The 27790-nt window shown below is 42.3% G+C and overlaps 1 protein-coding gene across 3 annotated transcripts in view; it reads left to right on the top strand.

Annotated features, from left to right (window-relative positions):
• C15H7orf50 (chromosome 15 C7orf50 homolog) overlaps positions 1-14460 on the top strand; it is a 122117-nt gene extending 107657 nt beyond the window's left edge. For 2 of the 3 annotated variants that reach the window (XM_040078864.2, XM_040078865.2), the window contains 2 exons: positions 7940-8021; positions 12331-12685. In XM_040078864.2, the coding sequence (XP_039934798.1) occupies positions 7940-8021; positions 12331-12513 (265 nt within the window). In that variant the 3' untranslated portion in view covers positions 12514-12685. Of the gene's footprint in view, positions 1-7939; positions 8022-12330 lie in introns of all 3 variants that reach the window. The other variant, XM_040078863.2, reaches the window with a different exon arrangement.
• Positions 14461-27790: the final 13330 nt, after the last annotated feature.

Here is a 27790-nt window from a genome sequence, read left to right as displayed (position 1 = left end):
TGGAAATCCCTTAGGCTTTTGCAAAGAGAAAAACCACACAGAAACACCCAACCTGACAAATTGAAGCCATCTGGGTGCCGAAGGGCAGCCCATTTTCAGCACCTTCTCAGGGTGTCAGCATCACTTTGCAGCCTCAGGGCTTCCTGAGACAGCCCCAGTGCAGAACCGAGGAGCACAGACCTTCAGCTCAGTGTAATGAGCAATAAATTGGTTCTTGGGTGTCCTGGCTGGTTCAAAGCAAAACCAATCAGCACACGTCTTCAGTATCCAAATCTTCCTCCAAGTGGCCATTTCTTCATCCCTCCCTAAAAGCTTTCACAGATAAAGTTTCACATGAAGTTTGTTTCTCTTCCAGCTTTTTTTTTTTACCTTTGTTATATGGAAAACTATGACACTTTCATACATTTCTCATGTTTAATTAATAAGCCACAAAAGTTTGGGTGGTTTATTACTTTTTGTTTGTTGGTTGGTTTGGGTTTTTTTTTGTCATGGTGTACTTTTTTTGCTGCTGTTGTTGTTTGTTTGAACCTTTAAAGTTTTAGAAGCTGATTTACAATTTAAAAAACTATGAAAGTGAGCTCCTCAGCTTGAGTCTGTTGCCTTTGCAGGAGCGTTCTGTACCACAGTTGGACAATTTTTGGTCTAACAGTAAGGAAGAAGAGAATTGACCATATTTGTTTTTTTTCTGGGTCTGGTAGCATATTGCTCATCTGATCTTCAGAAAGCCTTTATATAAATGGACTTTTGCCAAGTTTTGGAAAGGATTTTACGTGCAGCTGTCTCCTTACATGATTTTCATACTGAGTGTGGGGCCCTCTTTATCTCCTCGTACCCCCCAGGATGTTCTTCATGGGAGGGAAGCATAACAGTTGTTTTCATTTTCCCTTTCCCTTATTTCTGGTTCAGGCATCAGTGTGACCAGAATTAAGTGCAAGAAAAGATGGACATCTGGAGAGGAGATGGGACTTTGGGATAATACTTGGTTGTATATTCCTTGCATGAGCAGAACAGATTGGCTGTGAAGGGCTCAAATTCTATTTTTTTATTCTTCTTCTGTGATAATTCAATTCCTGCTTTGTGTTCTTTTTATGAATGTATGTAAAATAAAAAGCACATTTAGCTTAGAAATACAGTAATAGTAGCTGTGGCCTTTCAAGCCTGACCTTTTTATTATTACTGAAAACAACAGCAAGTTCTCAGCACGTTATTACTGCTATATAAAAATTTTTTTCAAATCAAAATGCAGTTTTGCTGCAGGTGGGCTAATGCAGATACCAGCAACTAAATAACTATATCAGGAAAATAACTTTTAAAGAAATTGTAATGGGTTTTTTCCCTGGTTGAATGCCGTTGGCGTTTGCAGGTGTGTTGGTGCCCACGAGAAGCTGAATCACAGCGAGGCACCCCACGTGTATTGTACCAGATGTAAGAGGCAGGAGCTCTCCTCACGACCTGCTGCATGGTTTTGAGGCATTGTTACGATTTTCTGGGTCAACTTTTCTTCCCACCTATCATCTGTCTCATCTGTTTATACTTGAAGCTCTTCAAGGGAATGTCTCATGTTGCGTTTGAACAGAGCCTGTGGTGGGGGAGGAAGAGGATTTCTAGTTTGGCTGAAGATGCAGGATGCAAACATAATAATAAAACCTTACAAATAATGGCAAGTGATAAAAGTACATAGAATAAAAGATAAGCTGTGGTAAACATTTTATGTAGATCTAATCAAACTTGGCTTTATGGCACAAAGGCCCCTTTCTTTCGCTTTATAAATACTTTCTAAGAAAATCCTGTGACCTGTTTGCTGCACAGATAAAATCAGATATAATCTGTCCTAATACTGGACATCAGGACAAAAATGGGACACTTAAAAGCACATTTATTTTTTCCTGTATGTGTGAGTCCTAAATTTAAAAAAAGCTTCCTCCTCTTGCCTTTTCACAAGTCTATAGTCATTATACTGTGTCTAAACCAGATGGAAGAATATATTAAAAAATGTTTTCAAACCACAGATTGAAAAATGATGCCAGGATTTTCAACCAAAAATGTGGCACTGATTCTAAAATCTGTTGGCAATTTTAGAAAGTTTTCTTTTGGCAAATGAGCTCCATTAGTGTCTTTTCTTTCTTCCAGGAAAATAAAAAAACCTTTATCTGAGTCATGATTTAGTTGGACTCCAACCTGCATTTGAGAATATCAGCATAAATATATTAACTTTCTCCAGGGATTGGAGTTGGGACATAAACAGACTCATCCATGACACGAGAAAAACACAGTTAAATGCTATAGCTGTCTCTCATGCCTGATGTTGGTTCTTAGCACAGATCTGTGCTTCCAGGATTTTAACTACAGCCATTCCAGCTCAGTTTCAGAAAATCCATTTATAATTTAAATTTTGGCTGTTCTTCTCAGATGAGGACAGTCAGCATCACACACACTTAAACTGAGATTTCTTCTTGCAATTGAGCAATGAAGTTCACCATGAGGCAGCTTTTTCTAGGCACGCAGTTTTGTGTGGAACACCAGACATTCAAAAAAACATCTTTGTAAAAGTAAATCCATTTTAAATACCCTTGAGAGAAATCGAAGAGACTCTGAATACCCCCAATAAAAAAAAAACACTTTTACATTTCCTTTTAAATAATTGTACGTGTTATAACTGGAGAAAAAATTATTATTCCTACTTCACTATATGCTGTATAAGGGCATATGTTAAACTTCCATCCACATCCATATATTTTTTATATGTCCATATGAAAGCTCCATCCATAAAATGGCTCTTCTCCCACAAGAGTGAGCTTATGCCAAGTTTTTGCTCCCTCCGTGCTGCTTCCAGGGGTTCCAGGGAGGCTCTTTGAGGTGCAGCATTCCCTGCTCACCTGTTGGCCATATGTGCATTGGGCTCACCTCTGGACTGACCTGATAACAGCGTTCAGAGTTTCCAAATTCGGGCCTTATAAGGGCAGTGAGTTGCCTCAAACACCAGTGCATGGGGTTTTAAAGAGGCTGCTATTGTATGCATTGCACTGTGAAGTATTCCAGCAGATCCCTTGAGTGCCAAGTGTTTCAGCAAGGCTTTAAATGTCTTTAAGGGAGTTTTTTTGGAATAAGGTTGTTCTTTATTGAGGAAACACCTGTTACCCACATTTTACGGGTAGGGCGGTGAGCTCAGAAATGATGCTGTGTGCAGAGAGTTTGGGGAATAAAGGTCCTAACTTGATTCCTGCAAGCCTTAATTGTGTGCCATAACTCCTGTTCAGCCTTCCTTGGAGGGTCTGTGGAGGGATACAGGTGATCCTTAGGGACAGGTAGCAGAGTGGTGAGTAGCTGGTGTATCAAAACAGGAAAAAAACCAAATGATGAGGTGGGAAGAATGGGACCATTTCTGTGGAGTGTTGTAGAATTCTGATTTTTATGTTTTCCGTAGATCTTTTCGGTGGAGCTCACTTTAGTGCAATGGGCCAGACCCGTGGCTCTGTCCCTCCTTTGAGGGAAGTTTGGGAATGTCAGACGTGGGATAAATCAAAGGAGAGTTGCACAGGGCTGTGCTCTGAGCTGGTCCTCAGGGCTGGAGAAAATTTTAAAGTTAGTTTGCTAACTGGGCTATATACTGGAGAAATCCAAATTTGGTGGCAATCTGCTTTTCCTTGGATAGATGCTGAGGCTGAAAGGTGTATCCAGGGTGGGCTGCACTCATCTGGAGCAGTGGATGTAGGTGAGCTGTCCTAGCATCTGGCACACAGCAGTGCTCTGTGTGTGCTGGAAGGTGTCAGCAGTCACATCCCTGTCTCTTTCTGGTTTCTTGAGACTTGTCTCCTAGCCAATAATTTTTTCAAGTTGAATCAGTAAAGTGGTTGATTCTCGGCACTGAGCTTTTCTACACTCAGTGATCATTTGCCGGTTGTGACAGCTCTGTAGAGTTTTGTCCTGTCTCAGCAGATGCATTGTGTTGACTTCCTGAATCCAATTTGTAACAATGATGTTTTTTTCATACTGTGTTTCTGGAACCAATTTGCCTGCTTTCCCTTCCCCATCTCCTTCTCCTGGGACACCCCAGCGAGAGCTCTGCCCTGCATGCTCCCAGTTTCCTTCTGTTTGCCTCCTTCCACTGCCTGAATTCCCATGTTTTGGGAATAGATTTATGGGAGGCGACTGTAGATGCTAGAAGTCATTTATATGAGATAGACTAGTGAGAATCTTGGGCAGCTTTTCTATGTGAGACTCTCCTGCTAAAAAACAAAAGCCCAAATGTAAAATTTCCTGAGCTGCTTGATTTATTTGATTCATTTCCTCTGTCTATTCAAATTCAAAGCCATTTAGGAAGATCGTTTGCACAAACATTTAAGTTCTCTTTAACTAAAGTCAAGCAATGTGTTTTCTCAATGAGCTGGAGCTCATGAGAAAGATACAAACATTAGCTATGTAAAGAAGGCAATTAGTGTTTGTACAATATATTGAAAATTAGCCCAAGACACACTGGAATAATACATGTTTTACACGTGTGTATTTTTCATCCAATTCTGTGGTCTCTTCTAGATCCTGACACAGATAATTCCAGAAGCTACCAAACGAATGCAAACTGTGAAAGGGGTTGCAATTTTCTATAAAAAGAGAGGGTTTAACTGTAATGTAGTTGGTTTTGCTCTGTATATTTGGTCACTCAAAGGAAAAGCCTTTTCTCCTGCTGTAGTATGTCAAGGAAGCTTATCTGCATGTAAACAGCAAAATGAAACCTCTCTTGTGTTGTAAGGGTTGAACTTCTCTAGTTTAGAAATTGAGCATTTCTAAAAATGTACTAATGATGTCATCCTGATAACAGGAGATAATCCTCTCACTTTGTCATGGAGTGATACTTTTCCGTAGATTATAAAGCTGCCACAGGAGTAGGAAAAAGCTGTCATAATCATAGGAATCAGTGGAAAAGTTTTGTTTTAATAACTGTTGGAGGAGCAACTGTCCTGTTATCTGCATTAAAGATTGTGCACCCATTATCAGGAGTGTTTTGCCTACAGTTTGATAGTAATTCGGGTCAAGAGAAGGACCCTTTTCCTGAAGGGACAGAAACAGGCATTGTTGACACAACCATGGTTGGAGTACCAGTTAAAAACTTTGGAGTCTTTTCTGAAAATAGGAGTACACCTATAGCTATTAAGGAAAATACTATTTTTTCTCGTTGTAATAATTTAGCGTTCAATTCTAATAGGACAAAAGAAACAGCATGTGAGGCTCTGGTGCTATAATGGACATAAATGTACTTCCTGCAGTTGATTATGTTAAAGTATTTGTTGTTTATATGAATTACCGTGGTGTATATAGAGCAGAACCTTTCAGGAAGACAAACTAAAACTTTTGTTTGTTTCTGCAAGAGAATTCACAGGAGTGAAAGTCCATATGGGGTCTTGGATGCAGGAGTACAACGACTTGCCTTAGCATGTAGAAGAGAGCATATGGTTTTGGTAATAGGTTAATAAGAGCAATTAACCTTATAGTGCACTCATTTGTTGGTCTCAGTTGTTTATAAACTAGGTAATAAAGATATTTTAACATCCTATAGTTTTATAGGAAATTAAGTGAAATCAGGCTGTATTTTTCAAGTTTTAATGCCAGCAGTACTCAGGTGATACCATGACAGAAACATAAAATTAGCAGAGTAGAGGATTCAGAGTGCTCCATGGTGTGTCCAACCAATGGATATCATCACAAATCTTGAAATACATAGAACAGTTTGGAGAAATGCAAACATATGTTAAAGGTTTTCATTAGCAGAGGAACTGTTGTCCTGGGATGCAGTCACAGATCTGTCACTCAGCTTGTTCTTGTCACCTTGCAGAGACTGTAATGTGAACTGCTCCCAGGCTTTATTTACATAGAAAAGAATTTTCAACTTACCTTCTTCTTCTTGAGGGTGAGCCTCATGGAAGAACACGCTAAAGAATCAGCAAGCACTGTCATTGCTTTGTTTTGTTTGTTTTGAAGGACTTCCTGCAGAAGTCCCAGTTTCTCTGTTAGGAGCTGCAGTGTTTGCCTAGCAAACAGAATCAGTGGGTACAGATGAGGTTGGTGTTGGCCCCACAAACTGCACCCAGAAGAAAAGCCATTTTTACTTCATTTTGTGTTGGCTCCTCACACTTCAGGTGGTGTCATTTGCTGTCCAGTTGGGCACCTTGCTGCAAAGACAAGTGACACCAAGGGCTGTGTGATTTTGTTTTGTGAATACTTTGGGTTCTAGGCTGATGGTGATGGGAGAAGGGATGGTTTCACCATGATAATAGTTTTTTATTTAATTCTATAACTTGTATCAGCCAGCTTTTTGGCCTCCTGCTTTTGTGCAATATTTGTTTTGCAAACTTCTGCCTACTTATTTGGCTACTATATTATGCCAAAAGAACCCTCTAAATCAGCTCATCTGTCAATTTAACTCAAGCATGTGAAGGATGATATATTGTGGTTATTGGTTTTGTCTGTCCTTCCTGATTTACTGTTAAATGTCTCATTTTTACCTTAAATTTTGGTTATAAGCTATTTTGAATATATTTAGCTGATGATAACCCAAGTGAGCTGTGATTCTTTTTCTTTATCATGAATTTGAACATCAAGACAATAATTTCTTTCTTTAGGTTTTCTTCAGAGGATTCCATGAAACCTTTCTATACAAATTTGTGGTCTCATTTTGTTCCCTTTCATTGAATTGACTGAACAATGTATTTGCTGGTGCAGCATTCACCAAAGATGAGGACTCTTTTGCTTTATTAGACTTGACAGTGTTTAAACAATACTAATTCTCATACCCAGCTGGCTTTTCAACTGATTTCTGTGCTCTCTATTGCTGTGTAAAACAAGCTGGAACATTAATGGCATCTTGCATGCTACCCTCTGGAGACCTGCTTTTCTTTGGAGAAAAATCAAATAAGTGTTAGCATTTCTGGGTTTTTTCTTGTATTTTTTTTCTTTCTTTTCAAATGACACTTTAGTGTACTGTCAGATTTTGTACATGTCACAATACTAAATTTCAAATAATAATATAATTTTATTCAACATAATTCTTGAAAATAGTAGCTTTTTTTTTAGCTAGATTTACTGGTTTGCTCGTCTTTTTAATAGAAATAAATGCCTTCTTCTAAACCAGAATATACCAGCTTTAAAAACACGTTCAAGATGCACATGAATGTGGTATTTTAACCCAGCTAAAATGTTGTATGTTGAAAATGTGTTTGCTAAACAGCCAATGAACATTTGCAGATGTTAATCATTTGTTCAGCCTCTCACTTTCAACAGCACTGAGTATTCTCCATGGGAGAGGGAGACATAAAACACCCATTTTTCTAGATTATAAATATAAATATTTAAGTCACGCATTTAGATAAGCCCAGGCCTTAAAACGTTTGCTCCTGAGGGATGAATGTTGTCTGTTCTAGAGCAGCCATCTGTGGTGGGCTGCAGCCATTGCTGAGGTGACCATTGTAGCACAAGTCCAGTCCTTCAGAGGCTGTTTAATTTCATACACATTTCAGTTAATTGTGAAATAGCGACTTTCGAAAACCCAGACTTGATTCTTGTCCCCTGCACCTCCCCAAACCCTCAGCCCAGCAGCAGGGGTAGGGATTTGGGTGCTCTCTTGTTCTGGTCAAATGAGGGCAATGATCTCTCGTAAAGGACTGGCCAAAGCTGGGGGTGTGGGATTTGATATTTAAATTCAAGGAATCAGTGCTTTCTGAAGAAAATTTACCTTCTTGGCTATAATATCTCATATATTATTTTGCACAGAAGTCAGGTGGCCCTGTACAAAATGTGTGCCAGTATCTGTGTCCCCAAGTGCCGTGCCACTCCATGTTGTGCATACAAAGTCACTTGGAAGCATTGTAGGGAATATTTTCTAAATAACTAATGTTTTGATATCACAGTATTCCATTTTAGCAGATTTGTTGGGTTTTTTTTCCTACAGCTGGTCTAAAACCCCAGAAGAATGGAAGTTTCAGAAGACAAGACAGACGTGGCTTCTCCTCCACATGTATGATAAAGAGAAGGTTTGTATTCATGCTGCTTTTTCTCAGAATAAATATGATAGTCTTATACATTATTTATAGCTATTCTTTATTAACCAAAACTTCCTAGTACTAGCCATGCACTTGTATCATAATTTTTTAATAACTTACAAATTGCTTTGTTTTTAACCAAGATGCTGAAGGATTTTAATTGCTTGTCATTGATCTTTTTATTTTGTTGGTGATCATTGTCCTGTGTATGCTAGATTTTTATACTTGATGTATAGAAAGCATAAAGAGAGCAGATTCATTATTTATTTAAATCTGGAGTTTGCTGAGAATTTGATTAATATCCTTAATTTGAATTTCCTAATGTGGAACCCAGTACTGCAAACCACAGTTCTCGTATTGTTTCGGATATCTCTGGCTCCATAGAAGATGTACAGCCGTACTGCCAAGATGTTAAAATAGCTCTCTCATTTGAATATAAGTGAAACCTGATGTTGATTGTGAAAAGCATAAAGTATAACCAGAAGCCAGGCTTGAATCCATACTGAAATCCATTTCATAACTTAAAATACAGCATAAATTGAATTTCCAATAAGTATCTGACCATTGTGGTATCCAGTGAGGGTGTCAGGTCATTCATTTTGTTGTGCAGTAGAACAAACCTTTGCCCATTTGCACAGCGCCTCACTTATTGGTTCATTCTGTTGACATTCAGTTAGGCTTTGCTGATTTTTTTTTTGTGTGCACTTGAACATTTACTCATACCAATAGTTCTGACCCAAATTAGTCAGCAGCTCTTAAGCCAATCACCTGACGTTGGGTGTTACCTTTTTAGACAGCCAGATAATTAACAGCAGAGTTTCATGAAGGCAAAAATGTTCACATGGTGTAAGTGCTTTAAAAAGATGGGTTGCAGAATACAAATTTGATTTGGGTTTCTGGTTTGTTTGCTCTGTCTTGGTTTTTAAGATTCTCCTTTAAAAGTCTTTATCAGCCTTTCAAAATCATGTATGCTCTTCAAAGCGACCTCGAAATTATTTGGCAGCCAGAAGGATGTTTTTGCTTTTTTTACCTGTTTACTTTGGGATTTGTGTTGAAATTTACTGGGACACAATGAACTGTAAGTAGCATTTGTTTTATGTATCAAAACACGGTTTAACTCCTTATTTCTCAACAGTGAAATGAAACTTCATTTTTCTTAAAATTTTCATGGAAGTATTCTGATTTATTTAAATTCACGTATTTTGTAGTTTAATAACCAGAGGAGCATTGAATATAAACTTCAGAGAATGATTAACATCTGCATCCACATTCAGTGAAGTTAGTAGAACTGCTCAAGTGCTTATAATTAAGCATATGATGAAGTCTTTCTTCATCAGGGCCATAGGGAGGGCACACCCAGCTTCTTTTGAGTATTTTTTTATACCCAAATTCAACTTCCTGTCCATTACAGAATAAAATCTGTTGGCAATCCAAGCATGACTAACGTACAAAGGGAGACATAAGTTTCTTTTCTTCCTAAGCCACATCTTTGATCTCATGGTATCGTTTGGATGCCTACTGAAGAGCCATGCAAAGGCCTGAATTGAGTTTCCTGTACTGATAGTCTTCTTTCTGTAAGAAGTAGGTTGAGGTTCTAAAATTGTTTGCTAGATAAATGTGTTTTTAAGCTCCTTTAAAATCCATTTGGTGGCTGGCTGACAGCTTCCAAGCCAGGCCTGTGTACCTATGGTGTGGATCCTTCTCCAGCACCCAGGATAAAATAAACACTAGGTCATTTGTTGGTCTTTTATTATCTGGCACAGCATTTTTAGGAAGTTACTAGATCAGTCTTCAGCTTGTGGACTTCAGGGCATGGTGGGGTGGCTGAAGCTTCCTTGGAAGGTGACCTGAAATGCAGCCTGGCAGCAACCAGCTGAGCTTCTCTCTGCTGGTGGCTGTGTTTGCTTTGCAAAATGCGTGGGTGTCTGCAGGTCTGAAAGTACAGAGTTGCAGAGGATAATTTAAAAGTGATGACTGTTCTTTTCCTGGTTCTCTTTTCTAGTGTTTCCCTCCTTTTCCTAAAGACAGGAGTTACTTGCCTTGGGATTATTTCCATATTAAGCAGCTCCAGTGCATATTAGGAAGTTAGGACAGTGGCAAGATCAGCGTGTGAGAGAGAAAAAGAAACAAGAAGAAGGTCAAAACAGTTTAACAAAAGAATAATAACAAAATCCCATAAGCCTGGCTTCGACTTCCAGAGCCGTGCTGGGGGATCTTGATCTCCAATTTCAAACCAGCCTTGAACTGACCTTGGAACAAGGATTGTGTTCCTCCTTGGAAAACCTTGCCCAGACCCCTGAAATTACTGCTTTTGTACTACTGTGTTTGAAGAATTCAAATTTGGCTTTCATTAACTTTCGCTGTGTGTTCCAGTCCTTGCTCTGTCTCTACTGTGTAAGTCAGGAGGAAATACAATCTTACCTTGCCCACGGGATGCTGTGTTGTGAGCTCCTAATGAAATAAACCTCAGGACTGTGTTATGTTAAAGGAAAAAATCAGACTTTTTGAACACTTGAACACCCTTAGGGCCAAATGCTAAATGTTTCTTAGGCTTCAGGCAGCTTCATGTTAAGTCTGCGCACTTAGGATTTCTAAATTTAGAACAGGCTTTCAATTGCCCCCTCAAGCATTTTGCTTAAATGATACAATAATAACTACTTCCACAGGTATGTCTATGCCATGCACTCTGAGAACAAGAGTTGTAAATTACAGAGATAATTTGGCCAAGGTTTGAAATGTGGAAATGTTGCTGACTTTCAAAGCTCAGTACTTAATCTGCATTAAAGGAACACTGTCACACTGGAATCGTTTATGTCGAAATGGGTTCATCTGTTATTAGTACCAGCTTACTGTGAGTGAAAACTTTCAAAAATGTAGATATTTTTCACTGTGTTTGATTTGTATAGTATAACAACACTTCATATATCACCCATGTCAGTATTAGTCATTGTAAAATTAATATTTCTTTTGTAACTGCATTGTTTCTTTAGTGCAAGAGTGTTTGTGTGAAGAATTAGAAGGTTTTCCATAGTGTACAACTTATGAGGCTGAACGCAGACTTAAGTTTTGATTTATTGCTTTGTAGTACCCCTAATTGATGAAGGCAGTGTTGGAATATTTTTTTCTTCCTCTTCTTTTGGAGCGATAGAAGTTTTAGTGATCAAAGTTCTGCTGCCAAATGTCCACGGAGAAATAAGTTGTAAATTAAGTGTCTGTTGAAGCTCTGTCTTCTCTGAAATGTTGATACTGTGCAGAATTGAAACCGCCCTCGAATAATTAGTCTCGAATCCTTTAAATACTTACGTATGTGTTTGACTCATGTCAAGTTATATGTGTAAAGTTAAACATGGAGAAACATATTTTCAGGATGAGATCATTTTAACATCTCACGATTCACAGCAAAAAAATATCCTGTTATTGGCTGAAACCTGTTCCACAGATACACAACTGCTAAGATCAGCATAGGTCTGTTCACCTACTCCTTTTAAAAGTACTTCAGTATGAAGTACTGAATAAATCATTCCAAAATCCTTGCTAAATTCTTGTCAAGATTAATATAATGATCATTTAAATTGTATGTTGTACCAGATAAGCTAAAACTTAATCTCTGACTAATTAGAAAGGGAGTGAAATGTGGATAATGCAACTGTAGATGACTAAAGTGCTTTTAGTGTTAGACATGTTGGTAGAGCCTATCAGTTTCAGTCAGCATGATTTTAAAATTATTTCCATATGTCTGAATTTCAGTTTGTTTTTCAAATTAAATTCTAGTCCTTTGTATAAGCATTCTGTCAAAGTGTGCAGTGGTGGGTGGTATCTCAGCAAACAATTTTTGGGTAAGAGCCGGGGAAATTCCAGCAAAATTCTTCCCTCAGACATACGCATGCAATTCTCACCGAATTTGGTAAGATTTACATGTGTGTTTCCAAAAGGAGGGTTTGGCTAATGTGTTTTGTTTTTTTCTTCCACCAACCCTCAGAGCCTTGGGCTCCCTGTCAGGCAGTGTTTGCTGATCAGCATTTCCACATCTGCTGAGCATTTCCTCTCAGATGCTTTGCCCATCCAAGCACATGACAGTCCTCTCACCAGGGTCCATCACTCCTGGCAGCTTGAACCTTTACAGGAACCTTTACAGGAAATCCATTTGGATTTCCACTTGAAGTTGGACTGTGGCAAACACCAAAGCCTGTGCCGTTGTCCTAATTGTCTTTCAGGTGATGCTGTGACATGATTGTGACTACATATTGAGAGGGTAGAGAATAAAGCCATTTTTCCTTCCTTTTGTTTTTTTTTTTTCAAGGTTCCAGACAAGTATTTCACCATTTTACTGGATTATCTGCAAGGGCTTCAGGGCGGTGCACGAGACAAAACCGTGCAGAAAGCTGAAGCTTTTATGAAGGAATTTGATGGTTCTGATGGAAAAGACCCAAACCTGCTGGAGAAGTGCGAGCGCATCAGACAAGTTCTGCAGCTGTTGTCCTGAGAGTATTTCTGTGTCATAATTGTTGTCTGGTGGAGGGAAGGAGAGGATGTGACACAGAGGCTGTAAAGGATTTGTAAAGATAGTACTAAATTTTATACTCGTAAGTTTTTCTAATTGAAGATATTTATCGTGTTTGGAGCTGATTAAATAAAAATAAAATATGTAACCTGTAGTCTTGCTATTAATCTTACTGCACCTCTTTAGAAAAAGAAACCTCTCTCCCTCTCATTAGTTTTTCTCCATCTCCCCCTCTAATTACTGTTAAATATGAGGAACATTGCAGCTCTTAATAAGAAGAGCAAAGGAACCAACATAAAGCCTGGAGGGCCTTTTACAATGGCAGCTTTTAAATTGAGTGTACAGTACAGTACGTGCTCAGCCAGCTGTAATCTTTCACTTTCAGCTTCTGAAGGATGTCACTTGGATTTGGGAAAGATCATTTTCAGTCTGTTGAACACGGGTTGTACAACACAATTGCTTATTAGTACTTCACACGGTGATCTGGAGATAACCATCAGCTTTGTTAGTTTTCCTTTTATAATTTTAAAGTTTTCAAATGCGTTAGGGCAATTGTTTAGATACTCATGTGATGCACAGATGGGAACAGAACAAATCCTTGACTATATGTGGTGAAATCATCAAGTTGTAGCTAAACTTACCCTACAATCAGAAGTGCTGTGCTGTATCCAGCCTGCCAATATTGCATTTTCCTCTTCCTCCTCCAACTGGCATGCAGAACAGTTAATTCACGTTCATTCCTTTTGGCATGGGACATTTGTCTCTTACGAAAGTGCTGAAAATGAGGCTTTCAAGTAAAAACCAAGGACATTAATTACTCAAAGTTGGATGATTGGCTTATTTAATAACACTGGTGTTCAGACAGGGTTCTTGACCTGATTCTTTAACGTTTCTGCAAACATTGTTCGTACTTTATTAATGACAACTATATGAAATGTGTGGTGTTTTAGAAGAGTGGCTGTCTTTGGGAATTACAGCTTTAATTTGGGTGGGTGAAGGAGGGGAGGATCCATGGATATGCAGGCCTGATTTTCCAATAAGAAGCATTTGAGAGGATTTGACAGCCTTCATAGTCATGGCTTAGTGCAAATCTTTAAAAGTATGAGAAGTATTGCTAATAACAAATAACTTATGCTTTCTGACTTGCTGAGGAGGATGTTTTCAGTCGAAAAAGACTAGAAACCAGCATGTCCTCTAAAAGAATAGCTGGGATGGAGTTTGGCACAAGAATTGAGCAGCAGTGTCCAGGTTCTTCGCTGAGCTGCTGACGGTACCTTGGGGCACAGCTGGGTGAGGGCTGCAGAGGGGGCAGAGCCAAAGCCCTTCTGAGCTGTATAGCACTGATCTTCCAGTGAGAAACCTGGTGAAAAGGATCTGTAATAAAAGGAAGTGATCCTGACATTTAGTGAACTCATAAAGATCATTGGGGTCATATATTTTACATGTGAGAATATGCAGCTGGGAAAACCTGCTGTCACTCCAAGCAAAAGCTGATACTTGTTTCTTTCCGTGAGGGAAAACAGGAGTTTCTCAGGGGTGAAGTTTTCAAAGTATCTTTTTGTGAGTTTATCATTGCCTGTTAGATGTCAGAGAAGAATTTTTGTTCTCCCTCAAGATATTTGAACATTGCCACTTTTGATTTCTCTGTCACACAAAAATGTGCACTTAACATATCTTCTAGCTTAAAAGCACAAGCACATTGCAGCTGCACTTTGGAAAAGAGTTGTAAAAGAAGATGATAAAGGTAAGATCTGGGCAAAAATATGGGAACCTTTTATGATTTTGACGTATTTGGCAAGATTTGCCTTTCTTGGTCCTTAGTTCTGTCCATGTGTAAATGCTGACAAATCTGTAAGAAGAGAAGCTTTGTAGATCAAGAATGTCATGTTTCATTTTATATCAATTAATATCAAAAGCACACGAGGCCTGTCAATCTGGAGGCCACATGAACAGTGGTATTTGCAAAAGAGCAGTTAGAGCCTCTCACCAGCACAGTAACAGACCCCTGGCAGTAGGTCCTGCTCTGCTCTCCTCTTCCTCAGCTGCAGTTCCAGCTTTCCTTTCAGTCCTACTGATTCTCGGTCAAGATCATGGTCCTGGGGCTCTGCCTCTTGCAGTTATGGAAAATTGAGAAGCTGCAGTTGAAGATAATTGTTACTGTGGTTGTGTTTGGCAGAGAAGGCAAAGCGTGGTGTTTCCTGCCACGTGCCTTTGGTGTAGGTACTGTCCAATGGTCAGAGGGGTCTTGAAATTGGGCAAAAGATTTGTAAAACTGCTGCTTGGTAGTGCTGTGTCTTGTGTATCAGAGCTCAATATGAAATATTCTAAGAGTTGTCTAATACTTGATGTTGTAGCGCAAATAGAAAAGGACACTTCCATTGCTTTTCCTTTTTTTACTTAACACCTTTTCTTCAAGAATCTTCAGCTGGCTGGCAAACAAGTCGTCTTCACAACACCTAGGAAATGCAAGAACACACATTTTTGGGAGATCTGTATTGCCAGGCCTGTTTAAAAGACAAGACTGTGAGGACCCAGAGAGCTTATCCCACACGCTGCAAATGCTGTCGTGCCTCTGCCAAGCAAATCTTGCCTTGTCCATGTGTTATCCACCACACCAGCCTCTGCTTCCTGCTCAGCCTGGCATTTTCATCCCTAGATTTACATTATGTGATGAGTAAGTCTAGAAGAATCTTCTCCATCATGCATTTTAAATTATTTATCTTAAATTATTAAGTGTGCAGTCAGTTACTGAATTCCTGTAGCTGGTTGGAGCTGTGTGGGAAGCTGTAATCTGGCACTTAATTCACTTTTTGTTGTTTGGTCGTGTACAGTTTCCAAATCTCAACGTTGCTTGTATGTTAGGCAATCATATGGGCACAGATAGGACAAAATCATGTCTTTGCTCCTGTTTGAATCAGTCTGCTGTGTTAATAAAAATTGCATCCCTGGCTGGAAGTAACAGTGTGTACAGAATGACAAATTGCATCTTCATCTGCCTACGCTGATCACCTTCTAGTTGAGTTAACCTGCATTGTGTAGCTCTGGCTAGCAGAATGCATGTCCTAAGAGAATGCTGAAGTCAGGACTTGCAGGCAAAATAAAGGAGCACTAATTACTTAGAATTGCTTAAAGCTGGAACTTTGCCTCTAATGGAAGTACTAATTACTCAAAATTTGACAGTGGGAGAAGTTCCCTTTAATTTGGCTGATCCTTGCTATGGGTTGTGTATCTATTTGGTTCTTCGCTGTCTGCCCACAATTTTAATTTGTTATCATCATTGTAAAATTGCTGTGTAAATGAATTCTGTTTGCATTTGGAAAGGGCATCTTGGAACTGTTGAATGTGTAGTTTGTTTCCTTATTTGAGAGGAAATAAGGAAGCAAACTGGAAAAATGGCTCTGCTGTGTTTCTCTTCATTTTAAAGCAAGGTGATTATTGATTCACCTCCCATTATTTCAGATAGCTTGGAAATGCACATCTTTGGTTTGAGCTTGGGGGTTTTGGTTTTGTTACATGGGTTTTTCTGAATTTTGCCATTGAGTAAGGCAAAGTAAAAAAACATTAAAATGCACTCCCATTTCTGCAAATCAGTGTCAAAAAAAGCAGTTGCAAAAGAGATTTAAATTGCAAAGTCAAGCACTCAGAAAATTAGAAAACATAAGAATGGAAATTGTCTGTGTAATTTGAATTTTACTCCTTCATGCGTATGTGGTAGGATGGAACTTCTTAATTATGTCGTCAGGGCTGTGTTTTCCTTTGTGTACAACTGGTAAGTTATTTATTCAGTGTTTTCCTTGCAGTTCTGCTGCTCTTCTTATTTTCAAAAGGTAGATCTACAAAACAGTCCCAAACTTTGCAGTTGGGCTTTGATCCTGCACAGAAATAAGTAGGAACTTTCCTATTCCTTTGGTGTAGGAACTAGTCATAGATGTTTCATCATAAATGTTCCCTTTAAAACATGTTTTAATGTTCTGATTCATTTACAGTCAAAATACCGAATTGATGTTACTTAATTTAAATCCAGTTTTGTTGACATAAAACTTTCCAGTGGCTTATTCTGGTTTAGCCTTTGGTTTCCTTTTATGTCTTCCTTTCTGTACAGCTGAATGAGCTTGTTATTTCTGTCCCTGCAAATAGGAATATTAGTTGTTTACAGCGATTCCAGTCATACAAGGACACAATTAAATGTCCTTGCCTATGCAGGACGAGCTCATTTTCACAGTGATTTATAATTATGTTCTGTTCTAAATTCTTCATAAGAACCTACATAGTCAACAACTTAATGTGGTTTTAAATAATTATTATTTTTAAGTATGGTGGGTTTTTTTTCCCCTGCAAGGAGCAGGGAATAGTAAATTAAATAAAACTAATTAGTAAATGGTGGGGGGAAGGGCAAAGCAAAACAGAGGTTTATCTTTCTTTGTCAAAACAAAGCTGAATAAGAAGCTTGTGCTGCTAAGAAACTTTAACTGGTGTTCCAGACATAGAGGGAGGGAGGGCCCTCTGGGTACAAACAGAAGAACACTCATACAGTTGCTCTTATTGATTTTTTTTTTCCTTACAAGCAGAAAATATTTGGCATTCCCCAACAAAACCCACAAAAACACCTACGTCAAAAAGTTAAATAGGTTTCAAAATCAAATCCTTAAAGGTCAAGAAATGCGACATGTATATAAGTGGCCAGAAGAATTAAAATTCTACCTCTCTGTGCCTCCAGACTGGAGACTGAATGAAGGGGGATTGTGTTAGAAGCAAACAAGCAAAACTCTCTTAAATTATGTGAGCACATAATTAAAATTGCCAGTTACCCTTCTATTCATAGGAACGTGAAGTTACATTCCCTATTTGCTTTAGTTACTCAGATTTTTTTAATGAATATTTCTGCTAATTGAAGTATCACACCTGTGACAACTTACATCTATTCTCTTCAAGGTCCCATGTGTATTTTATAAAGTTGTGAGCTATGGGACACAGGATCTGTCGCTCTTACTTGTTTACAAATAGCCATGGCATCGTGGAAATCATCATTTGCTGTTGAGCTGCTTTGGACCCAAAGGATGTTTGGCACTGCGTTTCCCTCTGTTGGTCTGGAGGTACAACAGGCTTTGGCAGCATCCTTTGTACCAGCCAGGCTTACTTAAGCTCCATGAAATTGCCCAAATCTGGCCCAGGGATGCTTCTGGTGGAATTTGCCAGGCGAGCAGGGACGTGAGCCCGTGGAGCGCCGGGAGGCTGTGGGGTCGCAGCTGCTGGGGATGCTCAGCCCATGGCTTAGTGCCCTCTTTGCTTCCTATTCTCACTCTTGAGCTGCTGGGAGCTGCCACCACGTTATTTGTCTGCTTTCTGTGGGTTTAATTGGGCTAAACAAACTGTTCTAAAGCTGTTTGGAGAAATTGAAAGCTTCAGCTACAGCAGTGGTGTTTCTCTGGTAGCATAGATACGTGTAAACAGACTTCATGGATTTCACATAGACAGGACCCTTTATTAGAAGCAGAAGCTCTTGCAGGATCCTGGGAAGGGCTGATCAGCAGCCTGATTTACCTTGTTAAACAGGCATGGTATTTCCGTGAGCTGTCACAAATAAACGCTCACAGATAGGCACAAGGACAGGCATCCAGGAAACCATGTATGGGCATCAACAGTGCCAGAGGGCAGGGATGACAGCGAGGAATGCAACCTCCTGAAGTTCCCTGGTTAAGGCAGAACGCCACCTGGCACAAATCCTGGCTGCCATAAGGTTAAAATAACAAATAACATCCCTATTACATAAGGATATCTTTTGTCCTTGTTTAATGGGGCACTATGATATGCTGGAAAGAATAAATATGGAGCTTCTCTGAAGTCTTGTGGTTAGTGCTTAGGGCCAAGCCAGCTGAAAATACCAGGGCTGATTGCAAGCAGGGCCCTGTGTACAAGCTGCTGGCATTAAACAGGCAAAATCTGGGTGAAATTCCAGTGTCTAAGCACACTCAGCAGTGGCCTCAGCCCAGTTCACTGCATGGGTGACATCTCAGTGCCGGGAAGGACTTCGGGTGCTGTTTTGTGATGATGGTGTTGCTACAACATAAATACAGAGGATTTGTGTGTTCAGAGCAGCTTCGGAACCCTCTGGAGGGCTGCAGTCCATGGAGCACCTTCTGGGCTTCTTGAACTAAGTGGATAATGGAGCAGCTGTGGAAGTTACTTTGGACAATCTTCAAACTCAGCGCAGCAGTGTGATGGTTCTCACCCACCTCACCTGCCTGCAGGTCACTCCCAGCCCCGTGAAGGAAGTGCCTGCTTTGGTTTCAGTTAAAGAACTAACCTGAAGTGGTGCTAATGCTCAGGTTTTCCTTTGCCTCCCGTGAGATGCTGTCTGTGATGAGCCTCAGCCTGTGTCCAAGCCTCATTCTCCTGTTTCAGTGGCAGCTTGCGGGACTGTCAAAGGCAACGCTGATTTCCAGTTTGACTGCTCAGCTCTGCCCGTACCATCCTCTCTTTGGCTGTGATCCCTCTCAGGTCAGTACAGCTGTTGCTTGTAACCCTTACCAGAGATTTTTGGCAGCTTGCAGTGCCTGCTGTGAGCAGGAGCATCCGTCAGCAGATGGTCCTCACACTTCCCTTTTAGGTCCCCAGCTGTACCCACACCACCTCCGTGCAGCCAACTGTGCTTCCACTTTCTATCTTTGTGTGAAAAAGTGCTTTCAGGTGCTTGGCACTTCCGCTGGGAGAGCAGGAAGCATTGAGGATTGAATGATTTTGATATTGTAGTTAAAAGAACGGAACTAGCCTTAAAATTTTCCCCACATTCCTTCAAAATGGCTGAACCCAGCTGTTCCCTGGGGATGTGTCCAACCAAACAAATGCAGACCTTGCATCTGGACATGACTTTGTTTGGAAGAGATGAGGCCACCCTGAACCTTATCTCAGACTGTGTCTTACAAAAATTGAGTGAGGTGGTGGAAATTATTTAAGCACTTGTAAAAGTGCCTGAGATGACTGGAAAAGAACCTTCAGACAGAAGGTTGTCAGTGCCCTGATGAAGCCTGGAGGCTCTGCCTCTTGTTTGGGGAGTGACACATGTTGGTGTTTTCCAGCATCCTGTCTGTGCTTGTGCCTCCTCTGGCTCCTGGATGCAGGTTCCAGGCAGGATCATGGAGGATCACTCTCCAGGCTGTCCCTTCGTGGAAACAAACACACACTGGCCAAATCACAGGGTTGTTCATGAGCCCCTGAGCAGTGGGAGCAGTGAACATGGTGAAGGAACAGTACAGGGTGATGCTGCTGTTAGAAATTATTAATTCCTTGTAGAGGACACACACCTCAGTCAAAACCCAGACTGCTGTCAGATATTTTTATGAACAAAAAGAAGAAAACACTTTATATAATTTGAATTTCCAGTGCATTTAACGTTGTGTTTAATCTCAGAGATGGACATTCTGCAGTGAGCAGATGGTTGCATTATGAATATAGGATCCAGCATCTTTCTTGCTTTCCTGTGCAAGCTCCTGAGCAGATTACAACTTAATTTAACTGATAGATGGAATAGTTCAGATGGCTGAATTAGCAATGAAGATGAGGGGGAAGACAGCTCATCGGAGTTATGAAGTGCATAAGTTAAAAATAGGACAGGTATAGCTGTCTGGATTCTAGGTCTGATAAAACTCGTTCAAAAATTACCACCTGTGCAGCAATATGGCATGAAACAGCTCTCTGCACTTCACTGTGCTACTCTTTTGAGCAGCCAGGTCTGCCAACTATAGAGCACAGAATGTGGAAGGAAGACTACAGCGAACTTCGCAACTATTCCAGAGGTTGGTTTAGTCCTAGAAAATATTCATTGGCTCGCTAAAAAAAACAGGGGTTCCCTTATTGTTTTCTAAATCCTTTTTTTGTTATTGCAGCTGTCTTTGGACAAAGGGAGGGGGGAAAGTGACTGCAGAGAGTTCAGGAGCATATCTTTGACATTGTTTAGTGAGAAAACAGTGACTCTTGTTGAATCACCCTGCTAAAACAGAGCAGACAGAGCATCTCAGTTCATTTTTGTTTGGCTTTTGTTTTGAGGGGTCCCAGCAGAAGCTGAAATGGTGGCAGGTGAGCCTGGGTTTGTGCTGTTCCCCAAACAGGTGCTGCAGGTGGTTTACTGCTCCAGGAGAATGAGGGGAATGTGACCAATGCTGCCCTTCTGCAAACAGTACTTTTCTGCTCTGCTTGGGACGCTGTTCCCTCTCCTTGCTAATGGAACGGGATTGCAGCCGGCAGCACCGATCAATCAGCCTTGATTTGCATCATTGCTCTGGGTCCTGTCTCCCTCATAAAGGTGCTTTGATGGTCAAGTTAAACTTTTGACCTGCTCTACACCTGAAGGCTCTGGGGGTTTGGACTGTCCAGAGGAACATTCCAGAGGTGCTGGGTGTGCTCTGGTGTTGGTTCTGGGAAAGGGCACCTGAGTGCAGGTACTGGGGAACAGAAACTTCACCTCTTAGACAGAGACCAGTGTCACTGTAAGGTGGAACTGTGTGCTGACTGAAACCAGCAACAACAGCGCACGTGCCACAGAAGTTGCTGATACTTGTATCCTTTTTTTTTTTTTTTTTTTTTTTTTTTTTTTTTTTTTTTTTAAAGGACTGAAAGGCATTTCGAGTTCAGCCGGTTACAGGAAGGTAATTAACAATCCCATAAAACTTTTTGCCACTGAGATTTGAAGATGACAAAATACCACACACTGCTACCACAGCCCCATGGGTTAAAAATGCACTGTAGTATTTCAGAGTGATTTTTTTAAATATGTGGAAATGATAAAATAATTGTCTCAGAGGAAAGCAGACAGATGTCTCAGCTGGCTTATCTAGAAAATCCTGCCATTTCTCTCAGACATGACCTTTACCTAGGTCATCCTGCCTTTCTTGCAACTCAGCTGGATCATTCTGATGGGCACCAGCTTGACACAGCCTTGAAATGGACTCAAAATCCAACCCAAGCTGTTTTGTGGATAGAAGAAAGTAAAATGCTTGTAGTCCCCTTCTGATTGTCAGGATGCTAAGGCTGTAATTCAAGTCATTAGGCTTAGTATGTAAAGCCCTTCATAATCCAAGTCTTAAGAACCCAAAAGGTCGCTTGTGGTCCAATAATCCTGAATAGTAAATGTGATGAGCTGGCGGTGACTGTCCTGATCCTAAAGCATCTCTCAAAATAAACGCTGGTCTCTGCCCCAAAAGCATATGCACGTTATTTTGAGATGAGCCAGGAGGCTGTGCAAGGAATAAGCAGCTTGCCTGCTGAACAGCTTTGTGCAACTCTGATTTGTGTGAAATGATTTCATTAACTGGACTGAAGGAGTAGACAAGAGGATGCTGGAGGTTTTAAAGACACACCCTGCTCTGGCTGCAGTGGTCCACTGGAGAGATCTTTGCTCGCCACCAAGATCCCTCAAATCCTCCCCAAAATCTGCCAGTGCAGCTGCTCATGTGAATGAAATGAGCAGAGGTTGCTCATGATAGGAATAGCTCATCCCTGGCCTGAGAATCAAACAAGTGATGAGGACAGTGAGTGTGAGACATCTGGCCAGAGGTGCAGCAGCTGGCATTAAGCAGGCTGAGAAGATCTGGCAGATCCTGGGTAGCCATATCCCAGCTGTGACCATTTTGCAGGGATCCAAAAGGCAGTGGCTTTGTGGAACAGCACAGGGAAGGGGTTTGCAGTGCAGGATGGCAGCCCCAGGGTAGTTCTGTGGGAGGAGAAGACAAGTGGAGAGATGTGGAGGATGAAGGCGTGGGATAATTTACAGGGTCAATTAAACGTGAGCATTTAAGGAGCTCAGTCCTTTACTCACCTCCTTGGTACCTCCTCAGGAAGGTGCCATAGAGGTAAGGAAATGGAGAACTGGGAACATTGAACCACTTATGGGGCTGCTTGTAAGATCCCCTCTTGGTGTCTGACCCTCCTTTTTGTCCCTTTTTTGTGCTGAGGGCAGTTAGCTGTCATCTGGGAGTAGGGCTGCATGACTTTGTTTTTCCTCTTAAAAGTCTCCTTGCCTTTCAATTTGTTCAGTATTTGAGCTGATTTTAATCTTTATATTGTATTTATTTAGTGGTGCTCTGGATATGGTTATTTTTGTGCCCTGAAGGGCCTACTTTTCCATTCCATTTTAATATATAACTTCTATTAATGTCAAGGCTTGCTGCATGCATAAAGGGGCACTGAATAGCTAAAGTGTACTTAAATACCTGTGACCTCTTGGCTCTCCTATATGGAATGATTATTAATGCTTTGTCCTTGCAGTGTTTCATCAGAAGATGCTGCCACACAAGGCAGAGCTGGGGAGGTCTGATCATCCCTTTATTACAGATGGGTAAAACAGAGGAAAAGAGATTAAAAGATTTGCCAGGAGCACAGAGCAATCAGTGGCTGTGCTGAAAATAGAAGCCAGGCTCCTGGTTTCCACTCCCCAAATCTGGCCTCTAGACAACACTATATTAAAAATGTAAATGCAAACATAGACAAGCTTTCCTTTTTCAAACCTTCCCTGTGAACATTTTTGTGTCCTTTTGACTCTGTTTCACAGAAGAACCTGGCAGCTTTTGGATCGCAGAACCAGGAACGGGCTGGGCTGAGCTCACTGGATACTGCAAAGGGAGCTGGACTGGACCACCGAAACCTCAGAGTGACCAAAGAGCTCATGGCAGAAGGTGGGAGGAGGCTTGTGTCTATTTTGAGACAGAAAAGTATTCAGTAGCTGTAGGCTACTCTTCAAAATACTTTGATTACTGTGTTTAGAGAAGCCAAAAGTGATACTGTTGTGACAGCCAGTCCCTCAGCCTTTGTATTCTAGAGAATATTCTCTCTTGTAATACACCACAGATCCCAAGCTGGCAGCAGAAGGACATGCAGGCATTTTAACTGTTTGCTATTAAGTCTGCAGATGATGGGTAAATCAAACACAACTGAGGTTTAAAATGCACAACCAGAAGGGAAAAGTGAATTTGGTCTCACTGAGGAATGGCACAGCTGCAGGGCCTCCTGCTCTTCACGCCAGAGATGCTGGCAGTGCCATTACTGGGCTCCTTCCTCTGGGCTTGGCCCAGCTTTATTTCTGTTCCCATATTGTTCCTCTGTGCTGTAAACAGGCTTGATGATCCAAAAAAATAAAAAAAAATAGCATATGGATGCAACCCAACCAAAGAGCCAGAGTAAACTTCATGGGAGAAACTGGATTTAGAAATGCACCCCTGAGTCATGCCAAAGAGTACACTTTAAAGGCTTTTTTAAGAAGCAATTAGGAAGCAGTCTCCTTTTAAAGACGCTTCCCAGAGCTTATTACAGGGACAGAACATGCAAATTAGGGCTAAATTCTGCCCTTCTCCCTCATGTGCACATCTTTGTGTGAGCAGAGTTCGAGGTGTGGCCACAGATCCCTGTGGAGCCAGTGACAGCGGCGTGTGGCTCACTGCTGTGTCCAGAGGAACTGCAGATCCAGAGGGGACCTGGACACAGCATCACTGGCACCCCTGAAAGGGAAAGTGGGTGTTGTTGGAGCCTGCTAGGGACTGACCCCTGCAGCACGTCCCGAATTCCTGCTGTTGTTACCGGCAAGCTTAAAATCAACAGTGGGAAAACTCAGCTGAGGTCAAAGGGACGAGAGTTGGCCTTGCTGAGGTTGATGCATCTTCCCTAAGGCATCTCATCCTAGAGCTCAGAACCCTCTGAATCCCGTTCCACACCACAGAGGCCCAAAATAAGTGAGATGAGATGAGACATAGATCAAGATGGCAAGCTGAGGCCATCCCCTCTCTCTGGAGTTAGGAAACGCCTTGATCTGAGGAGTTGTGGGACCAAGGGGCTGCTGCTCATCTGCAGAGAGTGGGGACACGGTGGGGAGCTGAGAGTGTCTCCTCGAGGCTCACAGGCCTGGGGTAAAGGTTCTGCTTGCCTGTACAGGTGGACTCAACCTTGATATTTCAGTGTCTTCGGAAAAGATCTTTTGTGTCTTCGTGCTCGTTGAAATCGTAGTGAGAAAAAAGCAGTTTTCATTAGTAAAACTGTTGCCTTTTGCCATTTCTGCTGGCTTAGGAGAGCAAAGTCTCACTGCTGAAGGCTGAACGTGATGCAGTTTTCAATGTTCAGCCCAGCAGCTTCTGAAATACATCCATATTTTGTGAGGTTAATAACACTGTAGTCACCAATGCTGAATTTTTACTGGTTCAGGCCATATGTGTCCGACCTAATTACACTTTTACTGGCTAACGGTTTATGGAGCAAACCTCAAAGGGTTTTGTGTCTGGTTCCTGAAGAATCAGTCAAGAGGGAAATGCAGGTGCCTGGCGCTGTGCTCCTGCTTTGAAACGGCCAAATGCCTCCTTCACTCACTGCAGGCTGTCCCTGCTGTTAACCTGGGCAGATAATACTGATACATTTTAACTTAAAATTAGTGATTGGGTTAAATATTAATGTGTAACCTCCAAAGGAGCACTGTGCCCCTTTGGTTGGTGATCCCGTGCACGATCCATCAGCATTTCTGAACCCCACAGTTTGGAACCCCCTGAAACGCTTCCAGGGCAGTCAGGGTTTGTTTAAAGCAGCTCTGAGGTGGAGATGAGCTCGTTTCTCAGTATTGCCGCTGCTGAGACCACAGGTGTAAAACCACAGGCTGGATTTTGCAACTGCAGGTCATGTTTCAAGTACCTCATGGGTGACAAAATACCTGAATTTTGATAGATTTTAACTTTATTATCTGCTGGGGGCACGTTTACTGTGTTGCCCCTTTTGGTGCACCTGTTAGTGGTGACTGGTTCTGATCGTGTTTCTAGCACTGTCTCTTGTGACCTTTGAACCAATCTTTTCTCTTTTCCACCTGGATTTTTCTTTTCCAAGCCAGGGATAATGGCATTACTTTAGCTGGAGTGCACTTCACGTTCAAGTGAAGTGTGCAGTGCTGCTGCTGCAATGTGTCACAGACCCCAGGCAGTGAGAAAGAGGATGGGGCTTTTTAGAGACAATCTACACAGGGCTGTAGAAGCTGGTATCACACTTAACACCATTTAAACACTTGAACCTTCCTCTGACAAGTGCCTAACCTGCAGCTCTGAACAGAAAACCCAAAACCTCTCAAACCCAGTAAGAGCCGGTTCCCCTGAGCTCTGTTCCGAGACCCGAGCTCACGATAGGCAGCTCCAGCCTGGAAAGCAAAGTTTGCACGAGGATTAATGGCTTAAAGGAGCTCGCTGGCTTCAGGGTCAGCAGCATTTCGGCTGTGGAAGGCGCAGAGGAGTTTGAGGGTGGGTTTGGGGGGGTGGATTTGGGCCAGAGCTTGGTCAGGGCTGTCCCAGCTCAGCTGCGCCAGGCGGTCCTGGCTGTCGGCACATGTTAATTAGCTGAGCAGAAGGGTCTGGGGCAGCCTGTGCTGCTTCAAAGGGCCCTTCAGGGGAACATCTAAAACACAGCTTGCAAGAAAAATAAATGAAGGAGGGCTCCGTTTTTTCCTGTGGCCGCCTGCACGCTGCGGCCGTGAGCGCAGAGCGCTGCCGAGGCCACCCACGCCGGAGGCTGCGGCTCCTGCCCTGCCCTGTCCCTCAGCCCCCGGGGTCCCAGCAGCGTCCCAGGGCAGGTGTGACCCTTGCTGCCCTTGGGACAATCGCCCCGCAGCCCTGGGCTTGCGTAGAGGCCTGCGAGGAGACAGCAGTGGGGAGGGAAGGGCCGCTGGCGCAGAGGGGAAGGGCAGGCTCCGGGCTGGGCCCGGCCTCGCCCTCACGGCCGTGGCTGCTGGGAGGCTTTGCCTGCTCCTGAGTTCGGGTTTCCTGGGCAGGAGCTGCCAGTCTTGGGCTCCGTCCATGCCCCCAGCTCCACCTGCTCATGGCTGGCTCCAAGGGAAGGGGCAGGGAGGGGGATCTCAGTTTCTGCTCTCTGATCCTCTTTGTCCAAGAGCGTCTGATTTGGATGGGCTCAACCTCCAAATAGTTCTACACAGCCCAAGGAATAACTTTCTTTCCCAGCTGCAAGCCTGGGGGTGGTTCAGTCCCAGAGCTCCCTGTCTTTTCTTCTGGGCTTCCCTTTGTGTGATTTCTCTTGTGACTTGTGACATGACCCTGCCCTGACAGGGGAAGTTTCAATTTTTTTTTGAGAGAGATCATTTACTCCTAGATAAACATTGATTTTCATTTTAATTTTTAACCTGTGTCTCTGAGGTGACAATGCTTTTGTAAGCCAACTAAGAAGCTGTTATCTTTGCCCAGCTTTGCCTTTTTCGTTTGCTTCATCCAGCAGGTAATGAGTAACCTGTCCTCCTACTGGGCAGGCTGAGGGCTGGCAGAGGTGCTCTCATTGCTTCCTTCTCCATTCTTTTTTGGAATCACAAACACATTTTTAGTGTCAGAGTGACATCTCTCTGCCCCTTGCTTCTGGTAGTTCTTACGCTGTGTGACGATGCCGCTGCTGCAGGGTGTCCTCCTTGGGCTCCTCTCTGCATGGACCTCCCAGAAATGCTGCTGGGGAAGGGTGGGAGCTGAGCCAGCCCCAGAGTGGGGCTCCAGGCACAAGGGTTTATTCACACCAGCCTGACAGACGCCCTGGGGCCCGCTGGGGGCACGGCCCTGTCTCCCCAAAGCCACACAGGCAGGTCCTTGTCCAGGCAGGGACGTGGATGTGCATATCCAGACTCCCAGTCTCCTGCTCTCACCACAGATGCTGTTGTTTGTGACACACGTGGGTTTGGGGTGTTCCTGGGTGGTGCAGAGGACTGGAGCAAGCTGAGGTCACGTCCTTTCCAGTCAGCCCAGGTCCCTCCTGAGATGGGGAGAGAGAACAGGTTTAAGTGGGGGTGCTGTGTCCAGTGCAGCTGTGACCCTTCCTGCCCCTTGGAACAATCCCAAAGCATCCCCAGGGCTGATAGCATCTCAGAGCACAATGTGGAGCACTGCAACATCCTTGGGACCTGAAAGGACTCAAACAAAACAGATGTCAAATGTTTTTTTCCTACTTAGAGGACATTGAAAGATCAGGGTAAATTTTACTGAAGTGCTGTGTCTTTCCGCTGTCAGATGCCACTCCCCACCCACCCAGCAGGACTTGTAACCCCCCTGGTGACCTCCATGCTCTGATTTTCCTCTCCTCTATAGATTGCAGAGGCACAGCCCGGTGTTCACTGTCCATTTGGGGTCCCAGAGGTGGTGCTGGCTGGCAGCAGGGGCAGGCAGAGCAGCTGTATCCATATTCTGTCACATGCAGTATGGACACAGGTTGAACAGGATGTGTTGGCTGTGCTGCTTCTCAAACGTGATGTTACAAT

Source organism: Hirundo rustica, chromosome 15 (genome assembly GCF_015227805.2).
Source record: "Hirundo rustica isolate bHirRus1 chromosome 15, bHirRus1.pri.v3, whole genome shotgun sequence".
Taxonomy (NCBI): domain Eukaryota; kingdom Metazoa; phylum Chordata; class Aves; order Passeriformes; family Hirundinidae; genus Hirundo; species Hirundo rustica.
This window is presented reverse-complemented; position numbering and strand designations above follow the sequence as displayed.